The 17,243-nt window shown below is 44.1% G+C and overlaps 1 protein-coding gene across 8 annotated transcripts in view; it reads left to right on the plus strand.

Annotated features, from left to right (window-relative positions):
• The window catches only part of LOC142365550 (ubiquitin-associated protein 1-like), a 62,204-nt gene that overhangs the window by 17,088 nt on the left and 27,873 nt on the right, over positions 1–17,243 (plus strand). For all 8 annotated transcript variants that reach the window (XR_012766488.1, XM_075446406.1, XM_075446407.1 and 5 more), the window contains exon 2: positions 14,247–14,287. Coding sequence is in view for 7 of the 8 variants with exons in the window: in XM_075446406.1 (XP_075302521.1) it covers positions 14,254–14,287 (34 nt within the window). In the remaining variant the exon portion in view is untranslated. The remainder of the gene's footprint in view (positions 1–14,246; positions 14,288–17,243) is intronic.

The following is a 17,243-nucleotide window of genomic DNA, read 5'->3' on the forward strand; positions in this document are numbered from 1 at the left end:
ATAACTTCCTGATGCAGCTGGTAAGTGAGCCTACCAGGGGAGGTGCCTCGCTAGACCTGCTGTTTACAAACAGAGAAGGACTGGTGAGAGATGTGGTGGTCGGAGGCCATCTTGGGCTTAGTGACCATGAAATGATAGAGTTCTCGGTTGGTGGTGAAGAGGGGTGCCAGCAAAGCCACCACCATGGACGTTCGGAGGGCAGACTTTGGCCCGTTCAGGACGCTGGTTGAGAGGGTCCCCTGGGAGAGAGTCCTGAAGGGCAAAGGGGTCCAGGCAGGCTGGACTTTCTTCAAGGAGGAAGTCTTAAAGGCACAGGAGCAGGCTGTCCCCATGTGCTGCAAGACGAACCGGCAGGGAATACAACCGGCCTGGCTGAACAGGGAGCTTTTTCTGGGACTCAGGGAAAAAAAAGGAGAGTTTAGAAATTTTGGAAGAAGGGGCAGGAAACTCAGGAAGAGTACAGGGGTCTGGTTAGGTTGTACAGAGAGGAAATTAGAAAGGCAAAAGCCCAGCTCGAACTCAGGCTGGCCAGTGTTGTCAGGGACATCAGAAAATATTTTTACAAATACACCAACAACAAAAAGAGGGCCAAGGAGAATCTCCATCCCTTATTGGATGCGGAGGGGGGGAACATTGCCACCAAGGATGAGGAAAAGGCGGAGGTACTTAATGCCTTCTTCGTCTCAGTCTTTAATAGTCAGACCAGTTATTCCCAGGATAGTCAGCCCCCAGTGCTGGAAGACAGGGATGGAGAGCAGAATAAACCTCCCATAATCCAGGAGGAAGCAGTTAATGACCTGCTATGCCACCTGGACACTCACAAGTCTATGGGGCTGGATGGGATCCACCCAAGAGTGCTGAGGGAACTGGTAGAGGAGCTGGCCAAGCCTCTCTCCATCATCTATCAGCAGTCCTGGCTAACAGGGGAGGTCCCAGATGACTGGAGGCTTGCCAATGTAACACCCACCTACGGGAAGGGCCATAAGGAGGATCTGGGGAACTACAGGCCTGTCAGCCTGGCCTCGGGTTGAAGATTATGGAGTGGTTCATCTTGAGTGAGCTCACCGGGCATGTGCAGGACAACCAGGGGATCAGGCCCAGCCAGCATGGGTTCATGAAAGGCAGGTCCTGCTTGACCAACCTGATCTCCTCCTATGACCAGGTGACCCACCTAGTGGATGAAGGAAAGGCTGTGGATGTTGTCTACCTGGACTTTAGTAAGGCCTTTTGACACTGTCTCCCACAGCATCCTCCTGGAGAAACTAGCTGCCCATGGTTTGAATGGGTGTACTCTTCGCTGGATAAAGAACTGGCTGAATGGTCGAGCCCAGAGAGTGGTGGTGAACGGAGTTAAATCCAGTTGGCGGCCGGTCACGAGTGGTGTCCCCCAGGGCTCAGTTTTGGGTCTGGTCTTGTTTAACATCTTTATCAATGATCTGGATGAGGGGATTGAGTGGTCCCCAGTAAGTTTGCAGATGACACCCAATTGGGTGGGAGTGTCGATCTGCTTGAGGGTAGGAAGGCTCTGCAGAGGGATCTGGACAGGCTGTATCAATGGGCTGAGGCCAACTGTATGAGGTTCACCAAGGCCAAGTGCCAGGTCCTGCACTTGGTTCACAACAATCCCACGCAACGTTACAGGCTTGGGGAAGAGTGGCTGGAAAGCTGCCCGGCAGAAAAGGACCTGGGGGTGTTGGTTGACAGCCAGCTGAACATGAGCCAGCGGTGTGCCAAGAAGGCCAATGGCATCCTGGCTTGTGTCAGGAATGGTGTGACCAGCAAGAGGAGGGAGGTGATTGTGCCCCTGTACTCGGCACTGGTGAGGCCACACCTGGAGTACTGTGTTCTCTTTTGGGCTCCTCACTACAAGAAAGACATTGAGGTGCTGGAGAGTGTCCAGAGAAGGGCAACGAAGCTGGTGAAGGGTCTAGAGAAGAAGTCTTATGAGGAGTGGCTGAGGGAGCTGGGGCTGTTTAGTCTGGAGAAGAGGAGGCTGAGGGGGGACCTTATCGCTCTCTACCACTACCTGAAAGGAGGTTTTAGTGAGGCGGGTGTTGGTCCCTTCTCCCAAGTAACTAGCGATAGGACAAGAGGCAATGGCCTCAAGTTGCATCAGGGGAGGCTTAGATTGGATATTAGGAAAAATTTCTTTACTGAAAGAGTGGTCACGCATTGGACCAGGCTGCCCGGGGAGGTGGTGTCATACCCATCCCTGGAGGTTTTCAAAAAAAGTGTAGATGTGGCACTTCGGGATATGGTTTAGTAGACATGGTGGTATTGGGTGGATGGTTGGACTTGATGATCTTAGAGGTCTTTTCCAACCTGTGATTGTGTGATCTTAAAATAGAACAAAAACCTTAATGTACCTAGTCTCCTGGATTGCATTATGTATGCTTAAAACTTTTTTTTTTCTGTTAAAAGTAGTGAAAGTAATGCTCTCTTCCCCCCCCCCCCCCGGGATGTAGTTGCAACATTTCCAATCTCGTTTTATAATGATTTTATCCAACGAGCTGTTATCAGTAGCTCAACATCGTTGTGCTTTATGGAAGGGGGGGGAGTACCTTCACGCAGCTGACTGTGCTCATTGTCCTCATTGTTTGCAGAACTGTCAGAGGTACAAAGCAGAAGCAGTTGCTGCAGTTTTTGGGGTGATTTCATCTACTTGGAGACCGCAGTAAATGAAAACAGAATCTCTTTTGTACTGTAGTAAGCTTCTGTGATCAGCTTTTTACTGTCCGTCTCAATTTCAATTGCATAGCAATAATTGAACGCTTACATAGGTGGGGAACTTTGCTATGAGAATCTTAACTTTTGTTTTATCTTAGTAACAGGCACTGTCTACTTCTATTTTTGTTGTATGAGGCTATATACAGAATCCCGATGTTGGTTATAGCCTTTCACGTCTACTGAAACAAGTGGTTATAGTAAAAACTTAAACCACTGTCTAAATCTGGAATACCTGTGATGCTTTAGAAGTCATTCACTTGAATCAAATGGCTTTTCACTGTTTCTCAGTGTAAAATCAGTAGTAGTTCATGAATGTAATATAGGCAGCAAAAAAAAACCCCACCAAACCCTTCTTTTTAAAGGTTTTTTTTTTTTGTCTTTTTGTAGTTTTCAGAGTGAATGAATGCATCCTCGGTTCTGTGTACTTAGACTGTGCAATGTGTATTAGCAGGCAAAATCGAAGTTACAAGATCAGGTCTCTTATCTGAAAATCATAGATGTGCTGAATTGATTATGGTTGATAACTTGAGGCATTTTGGTTTCCTCTGACCCATAAGTACATTTCTCATTTATCTGAATCTTAGGTGGGATTTACTTCAGAGAATTCATATGGTCTGGAATCTAGACATACTTGCACCCCAAAATGAGGGATATAGCAACAAGAGACCAGTTCTTTTGACAAATATTTAAATTGGCTTGAGTTATCACTGAGAAAGCTGTTCCCGGTACCATTAGTGATAGGATGCTTCCAACTTGACTAGTCAGAGCTCTTCCAGAAGAAAAGGAACGTAGATATAAACTTCAGGGAAAACATCAATAGAAGGAATGTGGAAATAATGATTAAAAAACCACCCCAACTTCCCAGCAGCTCCTCATGAGTCACTCTTGGTAGTAATTTTTTTTTCTTTCTCATCTGTTGATGAGACTGTCCCTTTGGTATTGTTTGACTGCACCAAGTCGTGCTTCTCTGTATTCTCTTTGCTGTCTGGCAGCACAGCTAAGTAGTCATTCAGGTTTAAGTGGTGATGTGCCAGGTGGACTGTCCTGGTCATCTCTTTGCTGTCCCTTCAAGCCTTTCCAGCTTGTCATCTCTCTGTGCCAGTTGTTTGTCATTGGTTTTGTCTTGTCACTTCTCTGTTTCTACATATTTGTGTTGGGTTTTTATTGTTGTGGTGGTTTCCCTTTCCCCGCATGACAGAAGGCATCATTCTGAGGTCCTCTGCCCTCATCCTGGGCTCTGCTATACTGTGTTCCTCTGGCTGGTTTTAAGAATATTGCCCTATTGCCTCAGTTTTAAGTGAAAAATGAATGTACAGGAAGGGAAGAGCTCACATCAGGTTGCTTCAGTGGCTGCTGATGTTAAAGTTGCTTATAACTTTTAGGCACTTGTAGCCCTGATCTTCTCTTCAGAGGGTTAGCCAGAACCAAGAATGAGGGAATGGGGCTAAGGAGGTCTACATTTATAGAAGAGTGCTTGTAGGTGGCTGTAAGAAAACCTTGTGGTACTATGCAACTAACTTGTTTCCCTAGCCCAGGAAAGGTGTTGAAAAAGTTTACATGCAGTAGAATATGTTCTTTGTTAGTTTAAAATGTGCAGCAAAGCATCAGACCAAAATTTGTGCCCCTATGCGACATTCCCACAGATGTCCTTCAGCATCCTGTTCTGGAGTCTGGAGATCAAAGGCAACAGTGATAGGGCCGCAGTCATACATTAGTTGGTAACGTAGGTAATTAGTTGGTAAGGTAAGCAAACCTTTACTGCACAGTGTAACGATTTTGACTAAGCAAGTACAGTTCAGTCCCAGAAGCATAGTAGCAACATCAGTAACCTTCTAACTGGCTGCAATTTTTTTTTTTCCAGCCCACAGGACAGAGCAACAGCAAGATGCTTGTAACAGTGGTCCCTGAATAGCCTATCAAATCTGATTAGTCAGAAGACACTATTTTAATTAAACCCTCTTTGGAAAGGAGGTGATGAAATGCGGCTGGCAGCCTGTTCTAGCATTACTGTGTGCAGTGCTTAACAATTCTATTTGCTGACATTTTCAGAAGGCACTTCTGCCGTAATGGTATCTTAATAAGTGCACACTCACACTGCATTAGGAAGAGCTAGTGTGCTATAAACTCAAATGCTACCTCAATCTAAAGTGTGACTGTTTCTCTGGAAATGGTGCATTTCATGATTAGCTTGCTATTGATGTGCCTTAGCTAGTTCTGTAGTTAAAATAAGGTATTGCATATGGCAGAGGAATCATTTTTCCCACTGTACCTTGAAGTTCATGCAGGTGCATGGTCTGCACTGGGTTTTTACTACAGGATTGCCAACAAAAGCAAGATGCTTATTGCTTATGTGGGATATTTTGACAATGAGGACACATCCAAGGCTTTTCAATGTGTCCTTTATGTAGGTACGGATGGGAGTAAGCTGCTTTTGGTAAATGAGGTAGACAGCGTAAACTGTATTGCTTGTAGATAACTGGTGCTGCATTGAAAAAAAACTTCCTTATCAGTTGAGTTGCCAAAGTGAGGAGGTTACTTCCTCTCATCAGAAGTTTTAAAATCCTTTAGAAAAGGAGCACTTGCTTTTTGGTTTGAGGTAGTAACTAGAATAAAGATTAACTTGAAGAAATTAAAGGAAGCGTGTAGAGACCTTGTCCCTAGTTCAGCTCCACTGTAATAGTAGTGGACGATGGGCAGCCATAGTACATGCTTGCAGGTGGTGCCTCACAGTCTCCGGTGATATACAGAGGGCTGGTGAGGTATGTGAAGCCTGTATGATTTCACGTGGCCTGGTTTTTCCAATAATAACAAATCAAGTTGACATCTTAATTGCTATTATCATACAGAGGAACTAGCAATGTAGCAGCTTATCTGACAGTGTGATCCAGGTCTGAAAGATGCAGCCTATTTTATGTGCTGTAGTCTGTATTCTGGTCTCCTCCTCTGCGGCTCTGGGACTAATAAAGCCCATTCAGCTCTACTAGTTGACATGCAACTATACTGGGTGGCCTTGTGGCTTTGCCCTTGACAGCCTTCCTGAGATGGCAGGCTCAGCACTGTTTCACCTCCTTTTTCTTCATCTTTGAAGCCGCAATGTTTTGTTTGCTTCTGAGAAGCAGTTGCTGGCGAATGCCAAAACCAGTTCTCTGCCTTAGTGGAGTGGTTTTGGACGTAATGCCAATGTTGAGAGAGATGGTGGGATGTGCTGAGAAGAACCTGACAAACGTCAAGCAGAATGACACACAGCTTTTATGTACAAGGTGTGCCTGGAGTTGCCCAGCATGACTCACTTCCCCATAGCCTAGCGTCTGCTTGCTGTGTTTCATGAAGTCTGGTTGCACCCGGGTAATCTTCTTCGTACAGCTTTGGCTTTAGCTGTGTGTTGAACTCCCGTTAGCCAGTAGGGTTGGTTCACCTATTGATTTCAATATAATGTTGAAAGGGACCTTTGCACAGCAAAAGGTACTTTCCTAAAGTACTTGAAACTGTCTTTTCCTGACCTCAGACACGTCAGCAGCTGCCAGGAGGAATAGCTAAGCTGTCCATGTAATCCTCACCTTCTGACACTTCCTTTAAGGTAACATTTGCAGTTGGAATCCACAATGGAAACAGTGAGGCTAAGAGTAAGATCTCAATTGAGGAATGATGGGTGTGAATGTTAGATCTGCTCCAAGTTGTGCTTTGAGTACTGTCTGCTGCTGTTGGAGGTGTACCAGATAACTTCATGTCTTTGAAGAACGGCTGTTGGGCATTTCAGTCTATGAGCTGGAGGAATTCAGAAACAAAGGGCAACTCTAATTCTTTGTCATGTATAATGTCAAAGGAGGACTTTAAAAATTCAGTTATTCGAAAAATTATGCTGTGGTGTCCTGAGAAAGATTTTGTGATGTATTTCTAATCTAGCGAAGAACCACTTATGTTATTGAATATACCATAAGCATCCTGGAGCAGGGTTTTAGCTGACACCTAATTAGACAGCTAATTCTATCATAAAAGCAGCTCTCTTTCTCGGGACAGGCCTGCTCTGTGTTAAAAGCTGGCTAGGCACTTCTGTGTTTAACATCTTGGCTATGTAGGATTTGCATCCAAATTTTAAAAGTTGGTAGTAAAATTCTGTGGGCAATGGATGAGAACTATTGTTAGCATTGTTTACTTGTGTGTATCCGAAGATATCTTCCTAATGCTACCATTTATTGTATACCTGTATTGTTATCTGTGCATTACCCAGTGTGTCTAGACAAGTGCCACACTGACTTATAACTGACTGCATACCCAATATAATAGTATGTTGCGGCGGCATCAAGGACTCGACCAATATGATCCATAACAGTCAACTTTATTAGCAGAGAATCTGGATTATATAGACAGCACTCAATTATGATTAGTCACTATACATAAACACTCGGCACAATACTCAGCTATGATTGGTTACTATACATAAAAACATCTATCAATAAAACACCCCGGTTACATAATTAATACTCAAACTATGATTGGTTAGTATTCATAGAAGGACTGTTTACCTGCAGCTGGCCTGAGAACGATTGTCTTTCCCACAGCCAGCCTGGGAAAGGCCTGTTTTCCCGCAGCCGGCCTGAGAAAGGCCTGTTTTCCTGCAACTGGCCTGAGAAAGGTTTGCTTTCCCACAGCCAGCCTGAGAAAAGCTTTGAGGCCTGTGCTGCTTGAAGCCTGCACTACTACAAACCGATCGAGTCCATATTCAGAGTGTCTGGGTTGCTCACAATATGTTCCTGTTTCTCCAGAAACCCCACATATCCCCCTTTTTGTTTTTGAGCAACCCAGATACCGTTAAACATCTTCTTAACCACCATTATGGCACAACTTATCAAGCATCTAAAAATGCATAGCATGATCAGAATGGTAACCAACATCGCTATTCCCTGTTTGACCAGATCCAACACCCACTGATGCCCAGGTGACTGAGTCAGTCTGTCAATCTTGACTCTATCTCTATAACGTTCAAATTTTTGCGTAGTTCACTCAATTGTTGATGTATCAATTTTGAGTGGTCACACAAACTCATACAACACATTCTTTCAAAATCTTCACACTCATGTCCTTGTGCTAAAAGCAAAAATTAATTGCCACACGATTTTGTAAAGTCGCGTGTCTAATCAAATCAACATCTGAAAACAAACTACTTAAGGCCTAAGAAGTAACATTAGTCTTCTTGGATAACCCATATCCCAATTTCTTCGGGGCAACTAGAGCCTGAAAGGCTGCAATCCCGGGGGCTAAAAATGATGCAGTGATTATTTCACCGCTATTGTAAAATTCGATATTGTGTTTGCAATCTGAGGTAGAGGCATGAATTGCTCTCTTCCCTCAGTATCGTGTATTTCGGTGGCCATTTATCATGATCTGATTTGGTGTTAAAAGCGTTTATCTCCCTAGACTACAGGGACCTCCCTTTACGTGGGATGGGATGGATGGCTAAGCATGGTCCCTACAAATGATAAATACTCTATGGGGTAAAGCAAGTGGTTGATTAATCGATTTAGATAAGCTTCTTGTGGTATAGTTGCACCAAGCGCTTGCATTGCGATATATAGTGTTCAATGTATTAACGCTCCATACATGTGTTTTGATTTTTCCCTGTATAGCTAAAAAACAAAACAAAAATCTTTTGGTATGGAGTCAAGTAACTCTGTCTCTTGAGGCTCTAACTGGGCCAATGGCGGTTGAACAGTCCATAGGTCTCTCATATCAGTGACTGTGCCGTTGTTCGGGGGGACCACACTGGTCAGTGCCGGTGGTATGGGCCATGCATCTAAAGGGACACCAACAAGGCATGTGGAAAAGGGGGGTTCCCTGGAGATGCAATGGACAGGCAAATCAACTCTGGTCTTGTCAGGTCTGCTAGTGTGACCCACACTCATTTTGGTTGCGATGGCACCCATACTGCTTGCATACACCCAATCAAGCTTAAGAGGATCGTTATCATTTCCATCTTACATACTGGTCTGTGTTTCAGCAAAACAGCGGATTGAATAGATTTTACTTACGGTATCGATTCTTTTACAGTGAATGCACAATGGTGTTAAGGTACGATAAATGTGTTGATTACCATTAAAATAAATCAAATGCCTTGTGCGAAATATACAATGTGCGATAATATATCCATAACAGCGCTTACAGACTAAACATATAGACACCTGCAGCCTAGTGAGGCCTGATACGCCACTCTTTACAGTCTCAAACAAATCACTTGCCATCAAACAGTGTGTTATCACTCAAAATACCTTCTGATGCTTCAGCAGGCGCTTCAGGGTCTTTTGTGGTTGTCTGTTGCTTGTCTAGCGCTGGCTTAATGCACTTCGCTGGGAATCATTTAGGTCCTAAATCTGTGGAAACACAAGCATACCCGTGCCCCCGCATTAATAGTTCCCATGGCACTGTCCAAGCTCCCGATTGCAAATCCCGTGTCAGCACCTTTGCCTTAGGTCGTATATCAGCACTCTGTAATGACAGAAAACGAGTTAGGATAGGAGGCAATTCTCGAGATGCCGGAAGCGTTAGGTGGTTCCAGCTGAACACGGTTTTGTGCAGATGATCATGTACTCAGACATTAGTTCCTGGGAACTTTCTATCCCGATCAGGCAGCTACTTGCACGAGGGTCTCTGTTTTACTTTTGTTCAGTCCGTAGGCAAATTACACGCCAGGTCAGCTGATGAGGTTGATGATGATGATGAGAATTGACATAATTTTGGCCTTCAGCTTGCTGCCACTTTCTCAGAGGCCCACACAAACTACAATACTAAAAAACAGACATAAGAACACAAATGCCAATTGAAGACATAGAGATGATGTGAAGTGCATACCTTAACCTGCTGGGTATAAAGAAAGATCAAATTAACCTGAGAATGGTACATACTGATGGTAAATCTATTACCTAATGTATGGGTGTAGATTGATTTACTTGCATCCAATTTTCTTCCTGTGTGGATGGTGGGACCGAAGCACTCCCTGACCATAATATATTATTATTGCTAATTGGAGGGGATGCATCTCACCGCGTCAGGTGTCGAAATAACAGTGTATCAATAATATGAGCTCAGTAAATTTGTACTTGGGTTATAGGTATACTTATCACATATACAAACATCCCTAACATTTAGTATTGGCTAACCATATTAATCACTTAGCGACTCATTAACCTTGTGTAGCTAAAATTAATGTATATAAAAGCACAAAGCTGCAAACATCAGCACATCTAACCCCTGTTGCATCAAATGCTTGCAGAGTCCTGATAAATCAGAGTCCAAACACAAGAGTCTAAAGCCAAAAAAAAGAAAACCAGAAAATAATCAATACCTGCAGAATTTACCAAACCAAAAGACACAAAACTTGTTACTGAGTCCAGACAAATCCATTAGATCTCAGAAACCAAATAAATCCATCAGATCACAGAAATACAAACACTGTAACGTAAAACCACACGTTCATGGTCGCGACCACGCACACACACACAGGCACACCAAGTTTTCAGCATAAATCCAAATATTGCAAAGACAGGACTTACAATAATATTCAACATTTAACAGACAAATTCCCAAGCTTCAGTTTCAGGAAGAGTACTTTCTTTTCAGTTCTGTTTTAGGAAGGGCGTTTTCCCTTCTACTCAGGGATATAGCCTAATGTTGAAGCTTTCACTACGACTAACAAGCAGGCAACAAGAAACAATACTGGAAGAATGCCTTTGCCTTATTAATGGCTCCTGCTCATAACTTTTTGGTCCAGTGATCAGAGGTTCTCCCCGAGAATCCCTCGGTGCCGGCTGGAGGTCCTGCAATCCCTGGGACCATTGATGTTCAAGAACAGGGTCCTACCTGGGTACCCAAAATCTATTACTAGAAAGCAGCAAAATAATTAACTTCCTAAAACTTAATGTTGGAGTTCTAGAAAGCAGTCATTCTTTACTGCAGTACTGAACGCACAGGGAATAGTTCTACCCAAATGTGTGTACCGAAAAGACACTCCTACTAGATATTTATGCCATGTTAACATACATAATCATTACATTCCCGAGAAGTAGTTAATATTTTCGTGGCCATATGATACCAAAAGATCCATTCCAGAGTCTTCAACTCCTGCGCATCAGCACATCACCAACCTAAAAGAGGATAAGGCTGGAAAACAAAAAACCTCATAAATTATATACAAATGTGTTGGTAAATTGACATTAATTTTGGAGGTAAAGGCAATTGCAATTTTATCTGAAACCTTTTGTAAAACAGTTTTTGCTTTTGGCATTGATCTTTGGGAAAATAATAAATCTGAGTCCTTTTTAACAAAGTAAATAGAGGGGACAACTCTTCAGTCGTAATGTCAATATTTTCACCTTTCAACAGGGTGAATAACATAATCTAGATAGACCATCTGCAGTAATTGAATTATGCACAGTTTTTCCCAGCCAAGGCGTTGAATGTCAGAAAGATGGTTCTCGCCGTGCTGCTTGTGGGTTAGGCCGGGCCAGGCCGGCGCACTGGGCTCAGCAAGGGGGGCGCGGGCCGCGCCGCCGGTTGCCCGGGGGGAGGCCATGTGCCCAACCAGGTGTAAGGTTTGCTGACCCATCCGATACGGTGGCTGCTGGCGCGGCGGCTGTGCTGTGTCTGAGGGATTGTGCAGTTTTATGTTGGAATTCACCTTGTTTTGATCTCAGGTCGGGTACGCCAATTGCTGTAGAGGGACCCTGTTGTACACTTTCGGGATGCCGGGTTTGCACTCCACTTCCCATTTCTCTGGATTTAAAGGATCGTCAGGTTTTGGGGGATTTACCTCCCGCATTTCTTGTGTTGGGTTAGGAATTTTGTCGTACGTAGGGTTAAATTTCAAAAGACTGCGGCTCTGTCCTTGCTTTTGAGATAACGGTGGAGGAGTAGCAGCCGCTTGTAAGATAGTTTCTGCGGGCTTAAAAGCATTTAAAGCTGTATGCACTAATTTCAAAGTATTGATTTCCTCAGGGATTTTAAGTTGCAAGACTTTGTTCTTTCAAAATTCACTGTAAATTTTTTTTTTTTTTTTTTCTTGATGGAGCTTTCGCTCCTTTCTAGGTGACTGTCCCATTCTCCAGCGAGCCGGAGGGGGGGCAGACCCGATTCCTGTTCAGGGTCTTTTGGACCCATCCCCTGCTCACGGCTTTCTTCAGGTGGTACATTTGTAACAAAAGGACTTTTCTGAATGACTTTGACCACTTTTTTTTTCTCTGTTAACACATCTTTTAACGCTTCATAAACCAAACGCCAAGTTGTTAATACTCGACTCGCATTCATATCACCCCTTGAAGTATGTTTAAAAGGTAATTCTCCTGACACCTTCCAAGTTAAAATACCAAAAACACGAAGTGATTCCGCGGGCACTCCATTACTTCTGAGTCAGGCAAACAACAGCTCGAAAAACAGGAGCTAATTATCGCTCCTCTTTGTTGCCAACCTGCATGCACAGAGCCCACGATTCTCTGCCATACATCCAAGTGGAACAACTGATCTGTTTCCTAATTTTCTGCACTCGCTGCTATTGTGGTTATCCCGCTTACAGTTCACACACCACTTTAACTATCCCTCTCCACCGTACCCCCGACCCTCCCCCGGTTCCCAACTCCCCCATCCCACGGCACAGCGCAAGGCAGGGCTGGAAGAGAAAACGGGTTATATGGGTTAGGGGCTGGTGGCTCCGGCAGCAAAGTGTCTGTAACCTTCTCATCTGTACAACGAGTCACTGGAGTCCTTGGAGACGTCGGTGTAGGCGGAGGAAGTGGAGGATACCGCGGTACAGGATTCGGGGACGTGGGACGATCGGGAGAAGCGACGGCGGCGTCCGGCCGGTCTGCGGGCGGTGGCGCCTCAGCGCACCCCTCTCCGCGGCGTGGTGGCGGTGGTGGTGACTCTGGCGGTGGTGGTGGAAACTCCTGCGCCAGCGGGTCGCGCCGCGCGTGCTCCTTCTCCTGGACCGCAGGTTCCCCTGCCTCCACGGGCTGCCGACTCGGACCCCCTCCTGCTTTCACAGGCGGCAGAGGGATACTAGGACCCTGAAACAGCAGACTTGTCGCTGAGCAGGTCCCTCCCTCGGGTGTTAACGCAGCGAAAGCAGAAGCAACGGCTCCCCTCTCAGTTATCATAGTTTTCAAAGTGTCATGTATTAGCCTCCACAACGTGGAGAATTTGCTCGCTTCCTTGGATCCCGTACTAATTTCTTCCCACAGTTTCGTTCCTATATCCGCCCAAGTCTGAACTTCAAAGGCAGCATTAACTGAGGGGATTAAGTCCTTTCTCCGTGCAGCAGCAACAGAGACTTAAAGGTAGCCGAGTCATATTGTAACCCTCTCATGGAGAGGATGTGTTGGAGGAGCTTAACCACTGCTGACTCTTCCTTTGTCAGTGTGGACCCCATCTCCTCCCCGGCCACCTGCTTGATCAGGGCAGGATTTCTGGGATTTCTTTTCCCGACTTTGCGCTAGCGACTCCCGAGTGCCGGGGCAGCACTCACCTTCGGGCGGATTCTGCTCCCTCAGGGTTCGGTCTTCCTGGAAAAATCAACCGTAGATGCTAATGCAGATCTGAGGGTTCCTGTTCAGGCGCCATTTGTTGTGGCGGCATCAAGGACTCAACCAATATGATCCATAACAGTCAACTTTATTAGCAGAGAATCTGGATTATATAGACAGCACTCAATTATGATTAGTCACTATACATAAACACTCGGCACAATACTCAGCTATGATTGGTTACTATACATAAAAACATCTATCAATAAAACACCCCGGTTACATAATTAATACTCAAACTATGATTGGTTAGTATTCATAGAAGGACTGTTTACCTGCAGCTGGCCTGAGAACGATTGTCTTTCCCACAGCCAGCCTGGGAAAGGCCTGTTTTCCCGCAGCCGGCCTGAGAAAGGCCTGTTTTCCTGCAACTGGCCTGAGAAAGGTTTGCTTTCCCACAGCCAGCCTGAGAAAAGCTTTGAGGCCTGTGCTGCTTGAAGCCTGCACTACTACAAACCGATCGAGTCCATATTCAGAGTGTCTGGGTTGCTCACAATATGTCCCTGTTCTTCCAGAAACCCCACAATAGTATCCCTTTTTAGAGCAACAGGGATTAAATTGAAGAGGATCAGTGTGGTATTTCCAGTAGGAAGGGCTATTCTTAATGCCAAGGGAAGCAGGGTGTGCTCCATGGGGCTGGGACAGAGCAGCTTCTGAGCACTGTGATCTGGAACTCTCTGCCTTCCTGATCAACTTGACTGGTTCTCGGCTCTGTTTTTTCTTTTTCTTCTTCGTTTTGCCATTTAGATCGTCAGACCCTGGGCTAAGTTATTTGTCTGCTCTGTCAGTTCTCAGAGCTATAAAATAAGTTTGCTTATCTGTCTTGGGAACAGAATAAACAGCAAGTGTCTGCAACATCTCCCATAATCTAGAAATAAGACGCTGTAGAACTGTATAGGCTTATGCTGTGCTACATGTATAAACTAGTTAAAGCTGTTTTAAAATGTTTTTCAGGTTCTAAATGGCTTCTAAGAAGTTGGGATCTGACTCTCATGGTAAGTGAAATTTGGCGTCCCTGTCTCTTCAATAGGATGAATCCTACTCTTGCTGCTGGCTAATGTCCCAGCTTAGACAGTCCATAGAGATTAATCTGTTTAGCCTCCAAGTAGTTTTTTGTTAGGAATGAAGTGCCTTGGCTTCCTTCTTGCATAGTTGCTTGCTGATGCTGTGCCTGTTCTCTGGTTAAACTGAAATTCAACCTGTGACTGTTCCTCACTCCTTCACATCAGAATAATACCTCCCCCTTTTCCCACTTCCCCCTTCAAAATCAAAGCTGAACTGCAGTTGTGATACTGATCTGATGTTTGAAGTGGACACTAGATCTGTAGCTCCTTTCTATGGAAGTCGCAATGAGAAGTTGGATTGAAAGTGAAGCTTTTAATGTCATTGAGCTATGCTTGCTTTTTGCTCAGCAGTGAATTTTTTTCCTAAATTGGACTAATCTGGTTTAGCAGGCAAGTGAAGAAGAGACTATCATCTTCTACATTTAAGATGTGTAGTGTCATGCAGTCTAGCCTAGTTTTTTTGACAGGTCAGCCTGTCTTAAATATTTCTTAAAACAGTGCTGTGTGGTGGAACACGCTTCTGGCTTCAAAATAACAGCATCAAAACAAATGGTGCTGTAAGATGGCTGGTTAACTTGTCTACCCTTTTGCGTACCCTCTGTTCCTAATGATACCAGCAACACTGTCACAGTACTGTTTCTGAGGAGTAGTGGAGCAACTTCTTTGGCTGCTTATGTCTTAAGAAATCAACAGGGCAATTTTTTTCAGTTTTCTCCAGAGTTGTTAAGAATTAATCTCACCAAATGAATTTTGGCTTACTGTAAAGCATCTAGCCCAACAGCTACCTTCGGCTCAGTGTCTCTGGCAGGCTGATGAAATCAGTCAACATAGTTGATGCATCTCTTGTACTTATTGTTGATCTGCTTATTGGAGGTTAGAGGACTGTTATTGAATCACAGAATGGTTGAGGTTGGAAGGCACCTCTGGAGATCAAGCAGAGCCACCTAGAGCAGGTTGCTTAGGACCATGTTCAGATGGAGATGAAGATGGGAACATAAGGTATGGATGGAGAGGAAAGAATTCTTTTTCTGTCTTGAAGGGTATTCTTGGTATACACCTATAACTAAGCCTAAGCATGTAAATTCAAATGCTCTCCTGTCATTTGAATAATTCGAAGTTCAAGCTTAAGTTGTAGTAATTAGTGTCATCTAGAAATGCAGCTCTCATCTATTGCGCAAAAAGTGTGGGTTATACCAAGTGCAGTACGTTAATATTGCTGTTGTATTCTCACTGTCACTATACAACTTGAAAGCTTTTAACTCCCATTTCTGAAAATTATGTAAGTGTGGTTTGTGTGTCCGTGAAAACTAGGTTCCACTTGGTTTCAAAACTGTTCCCCATTCATAACCAGTAACTGGTTTTATCTGAAACGTTTCCATTTTGCTTCCATACTGGAGAACACTTTTATGAGTTGGCTAGTGATTTCTGCATTACACTGAAGCAGAGAGAAATCTTAGTCTCGTAGTAAATCCTTGGGCCAGGAATATCATAAGTACATGGTGTCAGGGATCAGACTGACAGGTACAGTTTTGCCAGGGCTATTCTCAGAACTTCCTTAATGTGCTTTTAACTGCTAAAAGGATGAAGTGGCTAACAGCCATATTAAATAACAGTTCAAAAAAACCCTTTAATTGCTTCACTTGAACGTATGACTATTGAAACAGTGGCTTACGTAATACTTTCTATATGTAGGTTTTGATTATTGCTTTAGAATTTGCCTTTTAAAACAATTTGCACTCTTATCCATCAGTATATTCAGACAGAAGGGTCATCTGTTTACAAAAATAAAGGGATTCTTGGCTTTCTGGATCGGATTTTAACTTCACTAGACTAGTACTGTTCTGATTGGGCTGGAACAAAGTGAATACTATGTGCATCAATGTTTTGCTTCAGAAAGACTTTTTACCATCCAATGTCCTAAAACACTTGGTGTGTTTCTTAATGTGTGCTTGCAGGTTTTGTAGCAGAGTTGTATTCAAGATGAGGTTATAGCAGTGGTCATTATTAAAAAAAAAAAAATCGATATACTGGGAAGACACTAGAAGGTTTTTATTCCTTAGTCTAGCTGCTGAGGTTAAACTGGCAGCTGTCAGTGCAGCCCATCTAGTCTAAATGTGTTTAGGTTTTTTTACTGTACCAAAACAAAGAGTGTTGTTATGTAAATACCACAATGTGTGTTTGTACCCTCTGTGGCTAGTATCTATTTCAGGCAAACAAGAAGGCTGTGCAAGGGGAGGTGTCTACCACTTACTGTGTCAATAGGTCTAATAAGACCAGTATTTGCACACTGAGCAATTTGGGCTGTGAGATCAGTGCAGAGAGGTAATCCTGTTTTGCTTGGATCATCCTGCTTAGAGCAGGACTTGTGCCAGTGGGACTAAGCAGGGCATAGTAGCAGCAGTCACGCCAGCCTCTGACCGGTCAGGAGATCTGGTTGTCTCTGACCTGGCTGTGTTTTATCACTCTCAGTGCAAAGGCTGCCACAGTTGCTATTTCTGCATAAGCAAACATTTTGCCATATCCAGGTTCTCAAATTGCCAGCTCAAATACTGTTTGGATGTCTTGTTGCAAATAGTGGTGTTGGTGACCAGTGAGGTGCCACATCTGGATGCTGTGCTGTGTAATGCTTGAATGTGTGCTTCTCAGTAAGGATCAGTGAAAATGCTATTATATTCTGCCTGGAACACTTTTTCATCCTGGTGGTGCAGGTGGAATGTAGGTTATTCAGCCTGATGTTTCTAAAGCTGGAGGAAATACCACCCATGTCCTAACAGGACTCTGGGACCAGCTAGTCCTAAGGTGAGCTCAGGGAGGATGGAAACCTCCCACGGAGCAGAAGGGCAAAAGCTTGCTTGATCTTAATTTTCTATGATTCTAGTGTGGTGCA

The sequence above is a fragment of the Opisthocomus hoazin genome, chromosome W, assembly GCF_030867145.1.
Source record: "Opisthocomus hoazin isolate bOpiHoa1 chromosome W, bOpiHoa1.hap1, whole genome shotgun sequence".
Classification (NCBI taxonomy): domain Eukaryota; kingdom Metazoa; phylum Chordata; class Aves; order Opisthocomiformes; family Opisthocomidae; genus Opisthocomus; species Opisthocomus hoazin.